Source organism: Convolutriloba macropyga, chromosome 12 (genome assembly GCF_964194025.1).
Source record: "Convolutriloba macropyga chromosome 12, txConMacr16.3, whole genome shotgun sequence".
In the NCBI taxonomy this organism is placed as follows: domain Eukaryota; kingdom Metazoa; phylum Xenacoelomorpha; order Acoela; family Convolutidae; genus Convolutriloba; species Convolutriloba macropyga.
This window is the reverse complement of record NC_134479.1, coordinates 18,459,571-18,478,342: the sequence shown is the minus strand read 5'-3', so window position 1 is coordinate 18,478,342 and position 18,772 is coordinate 18,459,571. Positions and strand designations below refer to the sequence as shown.

Sequence of the window (18,772 nt, the reverse complement as noted above, 5' to 3'; positions counted from 1 at the left end):
GCATGAATGCCCATTTATAAATAAAAAAACTTGGTTGTGATCTGTATTCATAGTGTACAATTCAGTGGTTGTAATCTATATTCATAGTGTACAATTTCGAAATGGAAATTTTGCTGATGGAGATCAATAAGGAAGCTAGCGTTGGGGTGTCGAAATAATTAATTAATAAGCTAGGTCCAATTTCCTGATCATTTTACATAACATTAATATAAGGATTAAGATTATATAAGGATGATATAAGATTATATACGGATGCTAAGCGACAATTCATAGTCTACCTTGGTTTAATTTGCTTTCGATCCGTAATTCTTTCAAACCTATTCAATTTTCAGGGAATGGTTTCAAGATATCTCTCGTCAGATGTTTGATCCCTACTATGGACTCTTCGAGTACTCGGCCTTCGACTCCTACTCTCTCCAGATTAACCCTCACAGCCAGTTGTGTTGTGGAGATCAACATCTCAAGTATTTTGCGTTTGTGGGCAGAGTTTGTGGCATGGCCGTGTATCATGGAAAATTAATTGATGGTAGGTTTGAGATTTTATTGTGAACATAACTCGGAGAGATACCTCGGAGTGACCGCCCTGACCCCTGGGCTAATAAAAGTATGATAAAACCTAAATTTATCATACTATAAGTTTTGATGTAACCTAATTAAAGAATCACTAAGAATCGAAAATCACTAGGCACATTCTTTTCATTATTTGCCATCCCACATCTGGCAAATTTTGTGCGATGACATTAATAATAACAGTTTCAAAATAGGTATCAAAGTTCTAAGGAGTCATTTGAAACAGCGGCGTGAGAAAAGAGTTAATCTGAATTTTGCGCAGTTAAAGTACCACTGACATTTTTTCAGGGTACTTTGTGAAGTCGTTCTACAAGGCTTTGCTGGGCAAAGAAGTGACTTTGGAGGACTTGGAAAGTGTGGTGAGTTTGTTTTTGTTTAGCGAATTGGAGCAACGTTTAAATGAACAAACTTTTAAAGAGATACTATGTTAACCTAAAAGCGTGCATGTAGACCCTTTTGCACAACTAGGATTCTGAAATTGGTGTTGCGCTTTTTTCACCCCCTGTCATTTAACCCCGATTTTATTTCCCAATATAATTGGTGTGATTAACTTTCAAAATTAGGGATACGTTACGGTTGGATAGAGTGTTCAGGAATTATCACTCGCAATTTGACGTTCTGAGGGTTTGGTGAAAAGCTTTTGGGGTGAAAAGTTTGCGGGGGGGGGGGGGGGGCATTTTCAGCACTGGAATTTTCAGCACTGGAATTTTTCTGATGTTAAACGCATGGCTGTAAATTAACTTTGATAATATAGGAAAATGGCCTTGTGGTGAAGTTTTGTTAATAGTTCACAATTTTTTGAGTTGGTTAGAAACTGAGAAATTAGAAGAATTTGTAATTCTGAGTTTCATAATTCAAAGATATATGTATATTTTAGCCGGAAATATTTTTTTAGGATGCGAGGTATTACAACTCGATGAAGATGCTTCTAGAATGTGATGAAGATGAGCTGAATGACATTGATGCGGACTTCACAGTCACTGAAGAATATTTAGGTCAGAAGGAAGTGGTACCTCTGGTCACTCATGGAGATATGATTCCAGTTACTATGGATAACCGTCACCGATTTGTCCAGTAAGCATTGTTGGAAACGGGTCATTTGCTCTAGTAATTTTACTCGATTTTGTCGCTTTTGTCCAAGATTACTCGTTACAGCGCGTCAATTAAACAAATGATCAAAATGTGATTTCTAAATCCTTTCTTAAGTAAGTATTACTGAAATTCTAGAAGTTAATTATAGGCTAATTGATGTACTTTTTTGGAACATAATGAGTGACTTTTTAATAGCCGCCGTTAGCCTCTCCATGGCTATTACATAGGTGCTCTCCTTTTTACAATTCAAAGAATTTGAATTGTATTGGAGCGCTGTCTTTTTATAGCTGCGAAGCTGTAAGCTGAGCGTAGCTATATTGCGGTGCCAATGGTTTTTTACAATTCAAAGAATTTGAATTGTATTGGGGCGCTGTCTTTTTTACAATTCAAAGAATTTGAATTGTATTGGGGCCCTGTCTTTTTTTTTAAGATCTGTTCACACATTTTCATGATTTCTGAAGTCAAATTGGAGTAGTGATTTTGGTCACGCCGAAACAGGAAGTGGAGCGAAAAAGCGAGTGGTTTTGCGGCGTGAAATTTTTTTGCTCTAAATTTAAAGTAGTGAGAAAACGGTGTTTGAACAAAAATTCGCCTTCTCGCAAGTGGTTTTTTGTTCACATGCGGCAATTTCACTTTGATTTTTTTTTACTGTTTTTTCGATTTTTTGGATCGGATTTTTTTCTAAATGGTTTTCCCAATCCATTCATAGTCCGTTCTAGGTCTCGTTTTCTGTTTAGTCAATGAAAATTCTTTGAATTGTACGTCAGGACTTGTCCTGCTATGTTTTTTTAACATCTGTTCACACATTTTCATGATTTTTGAAGTCAAATTAGAGTAGTGATTTTGGTCACGCCGAAACAGGAAATGGAGCGAAAAAGGGAGTGGTTTTGCGGCGTGAATTTTTCGCTCTAATTTTAAAGTCGAGTGAGAAATCGGTTTCTCGGTAGTGGTTTTTTGTTCACATGCGGCAATTTCACTCTGATTTTTACTGTTTTTTCGATTTTTTGGATAGGATGTTTTTGTAAATGGTTTTCCCAATCCATTCACAGCTCTTTCTAGGCCTAGTTTTTTGTTTGAATTAAATTTTCATTTCTCGCTAGTGTTTTTTTTGTTCACATGCAGCGTTTTGACATTGATTTTCAGTTTTTTTCTTATTCTTTTGATTTTTTTAAAATGGTTTTTTCATTTCACTCATAGTCCATTCTAGATCTAGGTTTTCTGTTTAGTCATTGAAAATTCTTTGAATTGTACGTCAGGACTTGTCCTGCTATGTTTTTTTGTTTCGTCGTCTGACGCTCTTTTTTCGTTTTACATTTGTTCACACAGCAAAGCTGAAGAAGTCAAATTTTCTGAATGACTTCTTCCTCTCAATAACGGCATTTGCGCGCGTGACGTCATTTCTCACTCGCTTTAGCAAAAGTTTTTAGGTTATTTGCGTGATTAGATTTTGATCATACGTGACTTACCTCACTCAATAAAATGACTTTTGCACTTTAAAACTTAAGTTTAATTTGAATTTGTTTAAAGTCAAAGGAACTCATATGTGCAGTAAAGTTACCTAATAGGAGGCTTCTGTAGAATGAATTTTAACAAGCTTTATTAATTTATCGCTGCGTGTTTTTTAGCCTAGTTTTTTCAGCGGGGTCAATTATTTTTTTTTGTTTAGATCTGTATCTGTTTATCTCTATTATATAGCAGGCAGGTCTATTCTTTCGCAGCTATTCCGGCAATCTGCCGGCTATGTTTTAAGCTTTGTTCACACATTTTCATAATTATTGAAGTCAAATTGGAGTGGTGATTTTGGTCACGCCGAAACAGGAAAAGGCTAGTGGTTTTGCGGCGTGAAATTTAAAGTGAGAAAACGGTGTTTGAACCGAAAATTCGATTTCTCGCTGGTGGTTTTTTGTTCGTATGCGGCAATTTCACTTCGATTTTTACCGTTTCTTCGGTTTTTGGATCGGATTTTTTTCCAAATGGTTGTCCCAATCTATTCATAGTTCATTCCAGGTCTAGTTTTTTGTTTAGTCAATGAAAATTCTTTGAATTACGTCAGGACTTGTCCTGCTATGTTTTTTTTATTCGCGTTACCTTTTGATCAAGTTTTTCGTTTTACATTAGTCACAGTTTTCACGCTTGACTCCTGACGTACTTCACTCCCTGTTTCAACTGAATGGATTTTAAATTTTTCACGTATTTCATAATGTAGTGAATATGATCAAGGTCAAGAGCAAAATCTAAAGAAGCGGGATAAAAATAATAAGCCCTGTCAATAAGTCATAGTACATTAGGCTATCAAATTCAATGAAGCGATTGCTAGGTTGCACTATTCTTTTGCTTAAGAGCCTTCAGTTTAGAAGCTGAATTAAGTGTACTTTCAGAATCTAACCGAATATGAAGAATTTACACACCAAATAAGAACACTTTAGCACTTAGAAAAGTTTTGTCAATTTCTGTCTCACAATTTTCTTCCTCTTTCTGTTTCAATCCCAATGTTCGTCAAATGCGTCAACGGCGGCTGTTTTCCAGCAATTTGCCGGCTATCGAGTTAGCGAGGTGGTATTTTTAATTGCTCTCGAACGAAGTTCGTAGCAATCTATGTATTATTTCTAACTCGAATGCTGAACCACCATGTTTAAGCTCCAAGCCTCACGTTTTAAAGCTCCTTAAACATGCAGCCTAGTGTATTACATGCGTTTTGAGACGCTCTATAACACCTCTTTGAGGCGCGTTTTCTGCTAATTCAACGTAATTGAACGTAGTGCTCCTTAAACACGGAAAGCCAAAAGTGTCACTTAAAAAAAGTTGCTGCTAAATAGAGCACAGGACGCAAAACATACGCGTCGGCAGCGTAAACGGTAAGAGCTGTGGCTATTAAACGAGGGGCACGTTTTGAAAACCGAGCTGGTACGAAACAGAGATCCTAAACTCATTTAAACCTGTTCCGATATGATTTTGTCACGTTTTTGGGGGCCTGCTGCTTATTGTAATCGTTTGACCGTTTTGAGCTTCTTGAACATTCACTGACTTCTAAAGTGACTTTTCCATGCTTATGTTCTTCATTTTTGAGTGATCTCTATTGCTCTCACTCTGAAGTAAAGCTGGTTGTAAAATGAAATCGATTGCAGCATAGCAAAAAGTAGTGCCTGATAGCCGAGTGGACAGGGATTCTGTCAATCAGGATGGGCCATAGTTTGAATGACAGCGCGGTCAACAATATCTGTACGATAAAAAAAATTTATCTAGTGGTTTTGCGGCGTGAAATTTAAAGTGAGAAAACGGTGTTTGAACAGAAAATTCGATTTCTCGCTGGTGGTTTTTTGTTCGTATGCGGCAATTTCACTTCGATTTTTACCGTTTCTTCGGTTTTTGGATCGGATTTTTTTCCAAATGGTTGTCCCAATCTATTCATAGTTCATTCCAGGTCTAGTTTTTTGTTTAGTCAATGAAAATTCTTTGAATTACGTCAGGACTTGTCCTGCTTTTTTAAAATTCGCTTTACCTTTTGATCACGTTTTTTGTATTAAGTTACATTTTTCATGCTTGACTTCGGACTTAATTCACTCACTGTTTTTATTGCTCTCGAACGAAGTTCGTAGCAATCTATGTATTATTTCTAACTCGAATGCTGTACCACCATGTTTAAGCTCCAATCCTCACGTTTTAAAGCTCCTTAAACATGCAGCCTAGTGTATTACATGCGTTTTGAGACGCTCAATAACACCCCGTAGAAGCTCGTTTTCTGCTAATTCAACGTAATTAAACGTAGTGCTCCTTAAACACGGAAAGCCAAAAGTGTGGCTTAAAAAAGTTGCTGCTAAATAGGGCACAGGACGTAAAACATACGCGTCGGTAGCGTAAACGGTAAGACCTGTGGCTATTAAACGAGGGGCAGGGGTTACAAACCGAGCTGGTACGAAACAGAAATCCGAAATTCATTTAGACGTATTCGGATATGATTTTGTCAGGCTTTTGCGGGCCTGCTGGTTTTTGTAAAAGTTTGACCGTTTTGAGCTTCGAGAACATTCACTGACTTCTAAAGTGACTTTTCCATGCTTATGTTCTTCATTTTTGAGTGATCTCTATTGCTCTCACTCTGAAGTAAAGCTGGTTGTAAAATGAAATCGATTGCAGCATAGCAAAAAGTAGTGCCTGATAGCCGAGTGGACAGGGATTCTGTCAATCAGGATGGGCCATAGTTTGAATGACAGCGCGGTCAACAATATCTGTACGATAAAAAAAATTTATCTAGGTTACAGCCCCTGATTTAAATTGCCTCGCCTGTCGTTCGAGAGCAATTCTTCCGAAATTAGTCGGTTTATTTTGTTTCATCCTAAGTCATTTCTCTCTTTCTCTCTAGCAGATTTAATTAGTTCCTTTGATGATCAATAGCCGCCGACAGCCTCTCAAGGGCTATTATTGAGGCCTTTTTTAAAATTCGCTTTACCTTTTGATCACGTTTTTTGTATTAAGTTACATTTTTCATGCTTGACTTCGGACTTAATTCACTCACTGTTTTAACTGAATTGACTTTTAATTCTTTCAGATATTGAATTACCCTATGTAGTGAATACGGTCAAGGTCAAAAGGGCAAAATCAGGAAACTGAATAAACATATAAAGCCCGGTCATTTAAGTCATAGTACATTAGGTTATCAAAGTTCATTAAGCTAGGTTGCACTATTTTTATGCTTAACAGCGTTCAGTTTAGAAGCTGAGTTAAATGTTATTTTAGAATCTAACCGAATTTGAGGAATCTGCACACCAAATAATAGCACTTTGACTCTTCTGTTATTTTCTATAAAATTAATTTCATTAATAATTCTGTTAATTTCTATAAAATTATTTTCTTCCTCTTTCTATTTCAATCGCAATGTTCGTCAAATGCTTCAACGGCGGCTATTTTCCAGCAATTTGCTGGCAATGGTAATCGAGTTAGCACAAGAGGTGGTATTTTTAATTGCTTGCGAAAGACGTTCTTAGCAATCTATATATTGTTTCTAACTCAAATGCTGTACCATCATTTTTAAGTTCCTATCTTCACGTCTTAACCAATCCTCCTTAGACATGCAGCCTTGTGTAGTACATGTGGTTTGAGACAAGCTATACCACCACGTAGAAGCGCGTTATCTGCGAATTCATAGCGTTCCTTGAACATAGAATCCCGAAACACGGCAAAGCCAAAAATGTCGATTGACAAAAAGTAGCTGCTAAATAGGGTAATGGACGCAAAACATACGCGTCGGTAGCGTAAACGGTAAGAGCTGTGGCTATTAAACGAGAGTTGTGTTGTAAACTGAGCTGTTACGAAACAGAAATCCTAATTTCATTTGAACATATTCTGATGTGATTTTGTCACGCTTTTGCGGACCTGCTGGTTTTTGTAAACGCTTGACCGTTTTGAGCTATAACATTCTTTGACTCAAATGACTTTTCCATGCTTTTGTTCAATTTTGAGTGATCTCTATTGCTCTGACTCTGAAGTAAAGCTTGTTGTTAGACTAACATCGATTGCAGCATAGCAAAAAGTAGGGCCTGATTGCCGAGTGGGCAGGGATTCTGTCAATCAGCATGGGCCAAAGTTCGAATCACGGCGCGGTCAATTTCTGTACGGTAACGAAAAATTTATCTAGGTTACATCCACTGAATTAAATTGCCTCTTATCTCGTTCGAGAGCAATTCTTCCGAAATTAGTCGGTTGGTTTTGTTTCATCCTAAGTCATTTCTCTCTTTCTCTCTAGCAGATTTAATTAGTTCCTTTGATGATCAATAGCCGCCGACAGCCTCTCAAGGGTTATTGTTAGGCCTTTTAAAATTTGCCTTACCTTTTGATCACGTTTTTTGTTTTAAGTTAAATTTTTCACGCTTGACTTCTGACTTAATTCACTCACTGTTTCAACTAAATTGATTTTTAATTCTTGCAGATATTGAATTACCCTATGTAGTGATTACGGTCAAGGTCAAAAGAGCAAAATCAGGAAACGGGATAAACATATAAAGCCCGGTCATTAAGTCATAGTACAATAGGTTATCAAAGTTCATTAAGCTAGGTTGCACTATTTTTATGCTTAACAGCGTTCAGTTTAGAAGCTGAATGAAGTGTACTTTCGGAATCTAACCGAATATGAAGAATTTACACACCAAATAAGAACACTTTGGCACTTAGAAAAGTTTTGTCAATTTCTATCTCACAATTTTCTTCCTCCTTTTGTTTCAATCCCAGTGTTCGTCAAGTGCGTCAACGGCGGCTATTTTCCAGCAATTTGCCGGCTATGTTAATCGAGTTAGCGCAAGAGGTGGTATTTTTTTTATTGCTCTCGAACGAAGTTCGTAGCAATCTATGTATTATTTCTAACTCGAATGCTGTACCACCATGTTTAAGCTCCAATCCTCACGTTTTAAAGCTCCTTAAACATGCAGCCTAGTGTATTACATGCGTTTTGAGACGCTCAATAACACCCCGTAGAAGCTCGTTTTCTGCTAATTCAACGTAATTAAACGTAGTGCTCCTTAAACATGGAAAGCCAAAAGTGTGGCTTAAAAAAGTTGCTGCTAAATAGGGCACAGGACGTAAAACATACGCGTCGGTAGCGTAAACGGTAAGACCTGTGGCTATTAAACGAGGGGCAGGGGTTACAAACCGAGCTGGTACGAAACAGAAATCCGAAATTCATTTAGACGTATTCGGATATGATTTTGTCAGGCTTTTGCGGGCCTGCTGGTTTTTGTAAAAGTTTGACCGTTTTGAGCTTCGAGAACATTCACTGACTTCTAAAGTGACTTTTCCATGCTTATGTTCTTCATTTTTGAGTGATCTCTATTGCTCTCACTCTGAAGTAAAGGTGGTTGTAAAATGAAATCGACTGCAGCATAGCAAAAAGTAGTGCCTGATAGCCGAGTGGACAGGGATTCTGTCAATCAGGATGGGCCATAGTTCGAATCACGGCGCGGTCAACAATTTCTCTACGCTAAAGAAAAATTTATCTGGGTTACAGCCCCTGATTTAAATTTCCTCTACGGTCGTTCGAGAGCAATTCTTCCGAAGTTAGTCGGTTTGCCTTTTTTCATCGTAAGTAATTGCTCTTTTTCTCTCTAGCGAATTTAATTAGTTCCTTTAGATGATTAATAGCCGACGTCAGCCTCTCAAAAGTTATTATTAAGGCGCTCTTTTTAATTCGCTTTACCTTTTGATCACGTTTTTTGTTTTAAGTCACAATTTTCACGCTTGACTTGTGTCTTAGTTCACTCACTGTTTCAACTGAATTGATTTTTAATTCTTTCAGAAATTTAATTACCCTATGTATTGAATACGGTCAAGGTCAAAAGAGCAAAATCAGGAAACGGGATAAACATATAAAGCCCGGTCATTAAGTTATAGTACATTAGTTTATCAAAGTTGGTTAAAGCGATTGCTAGGTAGCACTATTTTTATACTTAAGAGCCTTCAGATTGGAAGCTGATTTAAGTGTGATTTTAGAATCTAACCGAGTTTGAAGAATCTGCACACCAAAAAAGAAAACTTTGACACATTGGAAAATTCTGTCAATTTCTTTCTCTTATTTTTTTCTTTTTCAATCCCAATGTGCATCAAGCGGGTCAACGATGGCAATTTGCTTGCTATGTTTAGATTTTGGTCATACGTGCCTTGTCTCACTCAATAAAATGACTTTGTGCACTTTGAAAGTGAAGTTCAATATGAAATTTTTTGAGGTCAAAGGAACTCATGGATTTAATAGAGGTACCTAATAATTGGCGCGATTAATTAACCTCACTCTGGAAACTGACTCCGTCACTCTCAATTTGATTTTTCGTTACATTAATTCGTGGAGATAAATTCAAGTGAGTATGTGTTATTTATTGAAGGTTATCTAATAGCACATAATAGAAGCAGCAGTAAGTGCTACAGATTCTTATTCAAAGGTTAGCATCTCAGCATTTCAGCAATCTCTTTTCCGTCTTTTTTACTATCTTTTTGTAAGTACAGAGCTATAACGGCTATTTTCTGATAATCTGCCAATTTGCCAGCTTTGTTGGAAAATTTTCGCTCGACCATTTTGGTACTCTCATTCTAGAATTTTTCCAGTTTTTCTTTTTGATCAGATTTTATTCTTTAGTGGTTTTCCCAATCCATTTTTTGTCCATTTTAGCCAAATCCTTTTTTAGTCAATGGAAATCTTAGAATTGTGTCAGGTCTTGTCCGGCTATGTTTTTTGTTTTGTGTGACTATTTTTGTTATTAAATTTGTTTACACAGCAAAGCGGAAATGTCTTTCCTGAATCGTACCTCCTGTCTCACTCCCATTAGAAAATGTTTTCGGGTGATTTACGTGATTAGATTTTGATCATACGTGACTTGCTTTACTCAATGAAATGACTTTTGTGCACTTTAAAACTCAAGTTTAAGTTCAATTAGTTTAAGGTCAAATCAACTCACGTTTGTACAAAAAGTAGCTTATAGAAAGGCTTCTGCTGAATGAATTTTAACCAGGCTATTAATTTTTTGGTTAAATGGTTTTTACATAGCTTATTGAGCGATGTCGATAACTTTTCAACTTATACCTTTCTCTGTTTCTATCTGTTTTATACGGAATGCTACTTTATTTCGCAGCTATTACGGCAATCTGTCAGCTATGCTTTTTTCTCAAGTTTTGTTTGGTTAAGTAATTACTTGTTCGAGGATGTATTTTGGGGACAGATGCATGTGAAGTCAAGTTTTGCTGCACGTTGATTACGAACTCTTCCGTTTATATTTTATTAATCCGTTTTTACCGTTCTTTCTTGTTTTCGGTTTATAGAAATAGTTTTTTAGGCAGCAAGTTTTACCTAATATAGTTTTGTTGTCGGGTCAAAAGTTCAAAGTGAAAAATAGGATTAGCTGATGAAGCCTGGTCGCGTACTCATTGAAAGTTTAATTCACTATACTTGTGTAACCGACATGTTTCTGTACTCCATTTGGAAATACTTTTTGAAAAATAATGCTTCTCATTTGAACCTTTTATTTTCTTATTCCGTTTCAATAGCTTTTGATGGCTGTTTGGTGGCTGTTTGCCGACAGTATGATCTTGCAATGTTTCTTTCCTAGATTATGCAGTAGATGGTTTTTGTGAAACTTCTAGTTGATTGATTCTGGTACGAACAAAGTGTACGAAATTTAGTGTACTTATTAAATAAAATTATTACATTTCAGCCTACCTTTTTGGATTTATTTTAATTATTGCTCGCATTCAAACGAAGTTTGTAGCAATCATATAAGTCCTGTGGTGTTTGGTGTTTTTATGCGATTTTTTGTCCTCAAGAACAGGATAAACGGGAAGCGCTCGGAGGGCATTAAGTTTTTTTTAGAGACCTAAGCCTTACTATACTCCAAGAACTGCTTTGAGGAGAAAATTTCATGGTGTGAAGTCCGGTTCTGAAAATTTGACCCCCTCAGTCACCACCCCTCCACCATCAGCCCCTAATTACCCCCCATCACCCCCATTGTCCACCCTCTTCTGCGTCTTAATTTGAAGTGTCTCTGATCTAGCTGTCGCATCCCTACTCCTCATCTCTTGAACCCCCTCCTCAACGCAACACCCCCCCCCCCCCCGCTACCACCGAAGCTAACCACTGGCCGGTCGTTTGAGAGCAATTCGCGCGACGGTCGTCGACTATGTTTTCTAATTTGCTTTTAAGTTTTAATCAATTTAAAACTTAATGCTTTTTTAATCAATTTTAAATAAATTACTTGAAGTCTCTGCAAAGATCAATTTTTTATCTGAGCAAAAGATATCGATGTGCAAAATTGCCGTAACAAAAAAAGCCAGTGGCATAAAGTTTTAATAACCCTAAAAGGATTTTGATATTGGAACAAATATCGGCCAGAACTTTTTTTCGATTGTTCTGATATCTCTTAAAACTAGTTAGAGGAAGGTTTTTAAACGTTATAGATTCGTTACCCCACAATTGACTGCGACTCTACAGTAAGATTCTTTTCTAATCGGTATGGCATAGAAATCAACAAAATCGATTAATCGTCAAGCTATGCAAATTATTGTGCGTTCCTGAACACTAAATTTGCCGTTACAGGTTAGTTCTCCAGTACAAGCTAGTGGATCAAGTGAAACCCCAGATGAATGCATTCGTATCTGGGTTTGCTGAGATTGTGGATCCCTCTTTACTCAAAGTGTTTGATGAGACAGAACTGGAACTGCTAATGGCGGGATTACCTCATGTCAATGTAAAAGATTGGCGGGACAATACAAAATATAAAAGTGAGATGTTCTTTCGATGGTCTGTCATTATAATCGAATTCTTTTTTTTACATTATGCCTAACCTGAGCGACTGTGAGATGAGAAATAGACAGAACTGATTCAATTCAGTGCAAAATATGGTAAAGCTTCAGGCGAATGTTGTTGACTACCTGAGCTAGTGGTAAATTTGCATCCCAGCCATTGATAATGGATTTTAAATTTTCGCTAACCTGATTATTAACCGAAAGTTTGATAGCTGTTAATTATATAGAGAAATTGAATCTATATACTAGATCCGTTTGGGTGATCTAAATTGTCTTTTTTATTGTTTAAATTGTCTCAAGGCTATTATTTAGGCGTTCTTGAAGGATTTGGATTGTATTGGCGAGCTGTCTTTTTACGACTGCAAGAAATGTTTTTAAATCAATTTGATTGGGTTAATCTTGAGAGATGAAACGCCTGGAAAATGTGTGGTCGTTTTATTTTTGAACAAAATTTCAGAGTGGAGCGAGAAGTTAGCAAATTTCGGAATTGAACGCGTTTTGCTCGAAGTCATTTTTTGACACAAATTTAACACCATTCTCTTGGTATAAAGCAGTGTTTTCAGTGAGCAATGTGACAGAAAATCGAGATATTGCGTAACCATTTTGACCAATTTCTGTCGTTTTTTTATTTTCGAAACTAGTGACGTTTTTGAGCCTAGCATGGCTAGCCTATTGTTGAGTGGGCTTTTCAGTGTTTTCAATTGTATAGAATAGAGGTTTTTTGTTTATAGTTGCACTTGTATTATATGAAGGAATGTTTAATTTTCTGATTTTTTTGTTGAGTTTTCTGGCATTTTTAATTCACCAAAATTTTGTGGCTGGTTTTATTAGGTATTACTTCTTTGAAAGGTTAGTTTTATGGCAGATGCGACTATTCGAGTCCTTTCCGGATTTTTCGGTCATGTTTTTTCATGTCTGTTCATACTTTTTCAACTTTTTTATGTCAAGAGAAATCAAATTAGAGTGGTGATTTAATCGTGGAGTATTAAAGCGAGCGAAGTGAGTAGATTTGAGCTGATTTTGCAAAAAAATGGTTTTTGGAAAAGGATTTTTTTCACGTGCGCTAATTGGACTTCTTTGCCGTGTTCTTCGGATTTTTTGCTAATGTTTCAGAACGATCATACATGTTCTAATATTGAATACATGTATTTTTATTTCATCAGAGATTTTTTATTTCTTTTACGCTTTTTTTAGTTCAGTTTGTTGTCATGTTTTTTAGTCTCCTCAATTACTGGTCTTTTTGGCTCTCTAATGAGGAGTAAAAGAAGAATTGACGTCTAAAGGTTTTGTGAACTTCGTCATAACTTTTATTTCATGAGAGATTTTTTATTTCTTTTACGCTTTCTTTTAGTTCAGTTTGTTGTCATGTTTTTTAGTCTCCTCAATTACTGGTCTTTTTGGCTCTCTAATGAGGAGTAAAAGAAGAATTGACGTCTAAAAGTTTTGTTTACTTCGTCATAACTTGTTTTCAAAAAAAATAATTTTCAGTAATTTATATTAGTGTCATCCAGTTTTGTAGTTTTTTCTTGTATTATCACTTGTATTTTTCCGGAAAAGAAATGTTTTAATTGTTTTTCAGATTTTTGCGGATATAGGATTGTTCTTTGTTGATTGTCATGGTTTGGTGTTACTGGAACAATGTTGTTTGTTGTCTGCCATAGTTTTATGTTACTGGAACAATGTTGTCTGACCGATTTCTGTCAACTAAGTTCTCTGGGTTGTAATTCAGGATTTGTCCTGTTATATTTTTTTAGTATTCGTTTTACCGTTCGATCACGTTTTTCGTTTTACGTAAATCCTTACTGGCACGTTTGACTTTTGACTTACCTCGCTCAATGTTTCAACTAATTGGATTTTAGAATTCATTCAGCAATATTACGCGATTGCGAATAAGATCACGGTCAAAAGGTGAAATCAAACGAAACGGGATAAACCAATAAAGCACGGTGCTGAGACCTAATGATTAAAGACTTACTGCATTAAGTTATCAAAATCCATTGGAGTATATTGGTATCAGTATTAAGGTTCTTGTCCTGCAGGAGGCGGAATGCACATTTTTATTGAATATGATTAACTGCGAACCATTTTAGAGCACTTTTCAACACTCCGTCAATTTTTCTACATTGGTCTCTTACTGTTTTAATATTAACGTTGGTCAGTGCGGTCAACGGTGGCTCTTTTTCGGCAATCTGTCCGCTTTGTTTCAAATTGCATCCTCAAAATTGATGAAATTATCATCAGCTTTAAATGTATAAATCTGTGGAATTCCGTTTTCAGGAGGATATAGTGAAGATCACGAAGTTATTCACTGGTTTTGGAAAGCTGTCATGTCATATTCAGACGAAGAAAGGTGTAGACTGCTGAAATTTGTAACTGGTACTTCGCACGTTCCCGTCAATGGTTTCTCACAGCTGCACGGAAGTAACGGACCTCAATTGTTTACGATTCAAATGAGCCAGGAATCTACTCACAAACACTTACCCAGAGCTCGCACATGGTGTGGCACGTTTTTCTATTTGATCAACATTGGTTTTTTGCTATTTGACATGGTTGCTGCAGAAATTGTATATTCGAGGACTATTAGCAATTTCAGCGAGATGGATAGGGTTGCATGCATAAATTACCGCGTACTTGATCTCGAAAAAATTAGCTTTACAGATTCTGCGCTAATCTAGAACACTCTTAGCTTTCAACTAAGTTTTTCACGCTTTACTTTTTGATGTTTGCGTAATCTCAGATGCTCTGAATCTGAAATATGTTTATTGATAAAAGCGTTTGTGAGAAACGGTGGTGTCTAGTGGTTATAGCGCAGTTCGTAAGAATGAAGACTGCTAATTTGAAGTTTGAAGTATTTTTCTATTACCATTATCCATAAAATAGCTATGAATTAAGTTTTGAGCAGTTTTAGTCGTATTTTCTAATCTTCCTTTTTCTAGTAATTATCAGTCGCAATTGAACGCAAGGGTCAACAGCGCTCCTATCGTAACTTGTTTTAGGGGTCCTTAATCATCCAACCTAGCGTAATAAATGCGTTTTGAGTTTTAGCATCATTTTTAAGCTCCTAATATGCACATTTGTTTTTTGCGCTGATTAAGCATGCGGTATAGCAAAAACAAGCAAGTCACAAACGCCATTGTCCATAAATTTGCTGTAGAAAGGGGAAAAGACAATTGCAATACGCATAGATAGCTTAAGTGGTGAGACCTATGGCTGTTAAACGAGGGGCATGGGTTCGAGCTCGAGTTGGTGCGAAACAGAAACCTTTACATCTTTTGAACCTGCTATTCGTGCAAATGATTTTCTTGTTATGGTTTTGCGGGCCTGCTAGTAAGCACTAATTTTTTAGCAAAGAGTAGTTTGTTTGATTTTCTACTGAACTGTATTTAGACAAAAATGTTTATACAGAAATCATGAGGATAAAGGTTGAAAGCTTCTCATGTTCGCGAAGCTCTTAAGTTTGACGTAGCTATATTGAGGTACTCTTGATTTTTTTCAACTGAATTGTTTTTAAAATAGTTTTCTTGCGCCGCAAAGTTCAAAGGGTGATTGCGATGTGCAAATGTTCATGCCATTCTTCAATTGTTTATATGTGAGTGGCGTCATTTTTTATGCTCATTAGCGGTGAGCTTTTAGCTGAATTGCATGATTATCATAAATGACTTGCCTGGCTCTTTTTTAAAATGACAGTTTAATATCACTTTATATTTCTATAACCGCTATCGAGGTCAATAGAGGGCCACTGCTTATTGAAGGCTGTTAAAAGTGAGGCTTCGAGAGTAAATTAAAATTACGAATTTAAACTTTTCATAGCAAGTTTCAATATCGTAGAATATAAAACGATTTTTTTAATAGTTTCATGGGTTGCATCGACAACTCCATCAATCTCAGTTATGTATGTTAAATATTACATTTGTCGTAACCTTTTTTCGCTTGATATTTTCGTGAATGCTATTACGAAATTGACATACTTTTCTAAGTGTGCATAGTTGCAATTTCTTAGTGGTTCGCTAAAAGAAGGCTAGAATAGAAAAAGTACACACCCACCTTTCTTTTGATAGCATTGTTGGAGAGCACCATTTGTCTAGCATTTATTTTCAGTTTCTTTCATTTTGACACTTATTGCTATTCATAAAATTATCTATTTTTAAAAGCGTATTTAGTTCTCAAGATTAGTTCACAAGAGTTATTGGTTTTGATTAGGTTGACGCCACTAATTCTCTAATACTTCTTTTTTTAGGGCTGATTAAAATTTTGTTTCTGTAAATTCATAGATTTTGTTGGAATTTCAATTGATCAGTGATGGTGTGGGCAATCAAAAGGGTTTTTGTTGGTTTTTATCTTTTTGATTTCGTTTGTTAAGTTAATCAAGATTTCTCTTAGCCAGCAGCTCAATTGTTTTATCATGTTTTGCTAAAATGGGTTGGCTTTAATAACGTTAGTTTTCAAGAATAAAAATCTGTTAGTAAATTTTGCAATTTAATTAAATTTTCAAACTTTTTCTGATCTTTGTTTCGATTTGAATGGCTAACCAAAATTTCTATTAGACGTCAAAATTTTTATCTGTAGTTTGTTCTTAAGTCCTTTATTTACTGCCTCAACGACAATGTCGTTTTGAATTGTAATGTCTGCTTTAAATAGCCGGATTTTTAGGACTGCAGATCGGTAAATCGATTGAGTCTTGCAACGCAGAATTGATTAATTAATGTTTTTAAATAGCACAGTTTAACCTATTTTTGATATATTTAATAATTTTTAATTTTCGCTTTTTTTCGTCTTAATATTTTGTCAATTTTCAAATATTTTTTCACTCACTAGTAGGCAACAAAAGCTTTTAAAGCTTTCATCTAGTGTTATTGATTTTTTGGCAGGTTTACGATAAGTAGTTTAAAGACATTAATTTTACGATCTCGCGCATTTGTTTTGAGTGATTGCTAATTTTCTGGGTTTTGATCAGTTTTTGCAACTATTTTTCTCGTATATAATCAGTAGCTCTTTTGATATCCCGCTGGTTTTTCCGTTTTGTTTTAATTGGAGAGGAGCAGCAGGCTGTGAAGAAATGAGTTTCATGAAATTAACTAAAATCAAATTTTTAGTGCAAATTGACTTTTCAAATTTTTAGTGCAAATTAAACTTTAATTAAATTTATGTTAACTTTTTTTTCTCAAATTTCAAGTTTTTGAGTGAAAAAAAAGGGCAGCAATGTTTTAAATGCAAAGTTCCAATCGGTCGTTTAGCTAGCTTCCAGCTAATTTCTTGAATCGTTTTTAACAATGCAAAAATGTTTGAGAACAATAACAGCAAGAAATTTTAGAGCTCGTGTTGAAAGTTTGCTTTTAAAATGTTATTTTTTTGGTGTTTTTGCTTGTGCTTGTGCCTTATATATCGGTGTTCTCTCAACCAAGGTTATCGCATTGTGCCGTTGGGCAATTGAGGGTATACAAGTATTGTATTCAATTCTTTGGATTATAATTCATGACTAGTCCTGCTATGTTTCGCTACGTCGAAAAAAATTGTTTTGCTTTAGCTTAGTTGACAGCTTGTGCAACATTTTGTGAAATGTTTTTGACTTCTTTTAGTCTTCTTTTAGCCTAGTTCTAGTCTTCTTTCATTCTACTCAAAGAGCTTTTAAACAGCAGATGCTCAGCAAAATAATCTGGAATCCACCAAGTCAGTATTAATAGAATAAAAACGGGATCGAAATAAAAATGCAGCAAAATAGAAACGGCATAAACCCATAATGCCCAATTTTAGATACCTGATACTTAATTCTTAATACTAATTGTTCTTATATGTCTTAATTACCATCTCTAATTATTATTGGTATTGATACTAGCCACTGTATCCTCTCATTAAGAAAAAGTGTGTGCTTTCAATCTCAATCTGGGTTATGGGAATCAACGGCCGATATTTTCCGTCGGCCGGGTATGTTTATCAGATATTGTAAAAATGTTACGTCTGTCTGTTTGCTCATAGTGGTCAATATGTGTTACGTTAGTCGGTTTTGTAAACTGGTTTTCACCGGTTATTGTTTTAGTTATTTTCTACTGAATGTGCTAGACGTATCATAAACTGCTATTTGTTTCAGTTTCAACCTTTTGGAACTTCCAAAGTACTCCAGCTACAACGAGCTCAAGCAGAAGCTCACCACCGCAATCAACAATTCCTCCGAATTTGCAATTCTATAAATTATAATTATTTTCTAGCAATTTTATCCTTCGTTAGATAGAAAAACTTTCCCGACTCGATACCGATTGGCATCCAAGAATATATATCTGTTTTTTAAATCAAAATTCCACTTAATGCTGTCTGAATTTATATTATGAAGGAAGCACAATCAGTGTTAATTAAAAAAGCTAAATTATCTCGAAATTATGTTACTTCTGTTGAATATTTTTGTATAAATTGTACAACTGCCGAAGTTTTATTTTTGCCAGCTATTTTAGCACATATTCTTGCTCTAAATGGAAATGAATAATTTTTTTTTTAATTTAAGTTATCACCTCTATTTTTGTGAAATTTATAACACTAATGTTTCTCCAATTTATTTTAATAGTGAGTTAGCTTCAAACTTTTTCTCAATCGCCAAATGCTGCCGTAGAATTGTCCTTCGTCATTTTTTTTATTCCGTGTCTTTTCTGTTCTTCGATGAGTTAAACTGGGCAAGGCTGAAAGTTGCCCTTTTTATTAATTGCTCTCGAATGAGAAGCAGTTATTGTAAACGTGTATGTCTTTTTATGACTCGAAGAGGAGTATTGAGATTCTACGGTTTTTTTTAGCTGAAGTCATGGCTTGAAATTTTGCTTTCGAACATTGACTTCAGTTTTAGAGCGTTGATTTCTGT

The 18,772-nt window shown here is 35.6% G+C and overlaps 1 protein-coding gene across 1 annotated transcript in view; it reads left to right on the top strand.

Moving 5' to 3' along the window:
- LOC142350669 (E3 ubiquitin-protein ligase NEDD4-like) overlaps positions 1 to 18,436 on the top strand; it is a 35,064-nt gene extending 16,628 nt beyond the window's left edge. The window contains exons 14-19 of the mRNA XM_075402597.1: positions 333 to 526; positions 859 to 929; positions 1,466 to 1,644; positions 11,723 to 11,907; positions 14,209 to 14,428; positions 18,017 to 18,436. Coding sequence (XP_075258712.1) covers positions 333 to 526; positions 859 to 929; positions 1,466 to 1,644; positions 11,723 to 11,907; positions 14,209 to 14,428; positions 18,017 to 18,116 — 949 coding nt within the window. The 3' untranslated portion in view covers positions 18,117 to 18,436. The remainder of the gene's footprint in view (positions 1 to 332; positions 527 to 858; positions 930 to 1,465; positions 1,645 to 11,722; positions 11,908 to 14,208; positions 14,429 to 18,016) is intronic.
- The last annotated feature ends 336 nt before the right edge of the window (positions 18,437 to 18,772 follow it).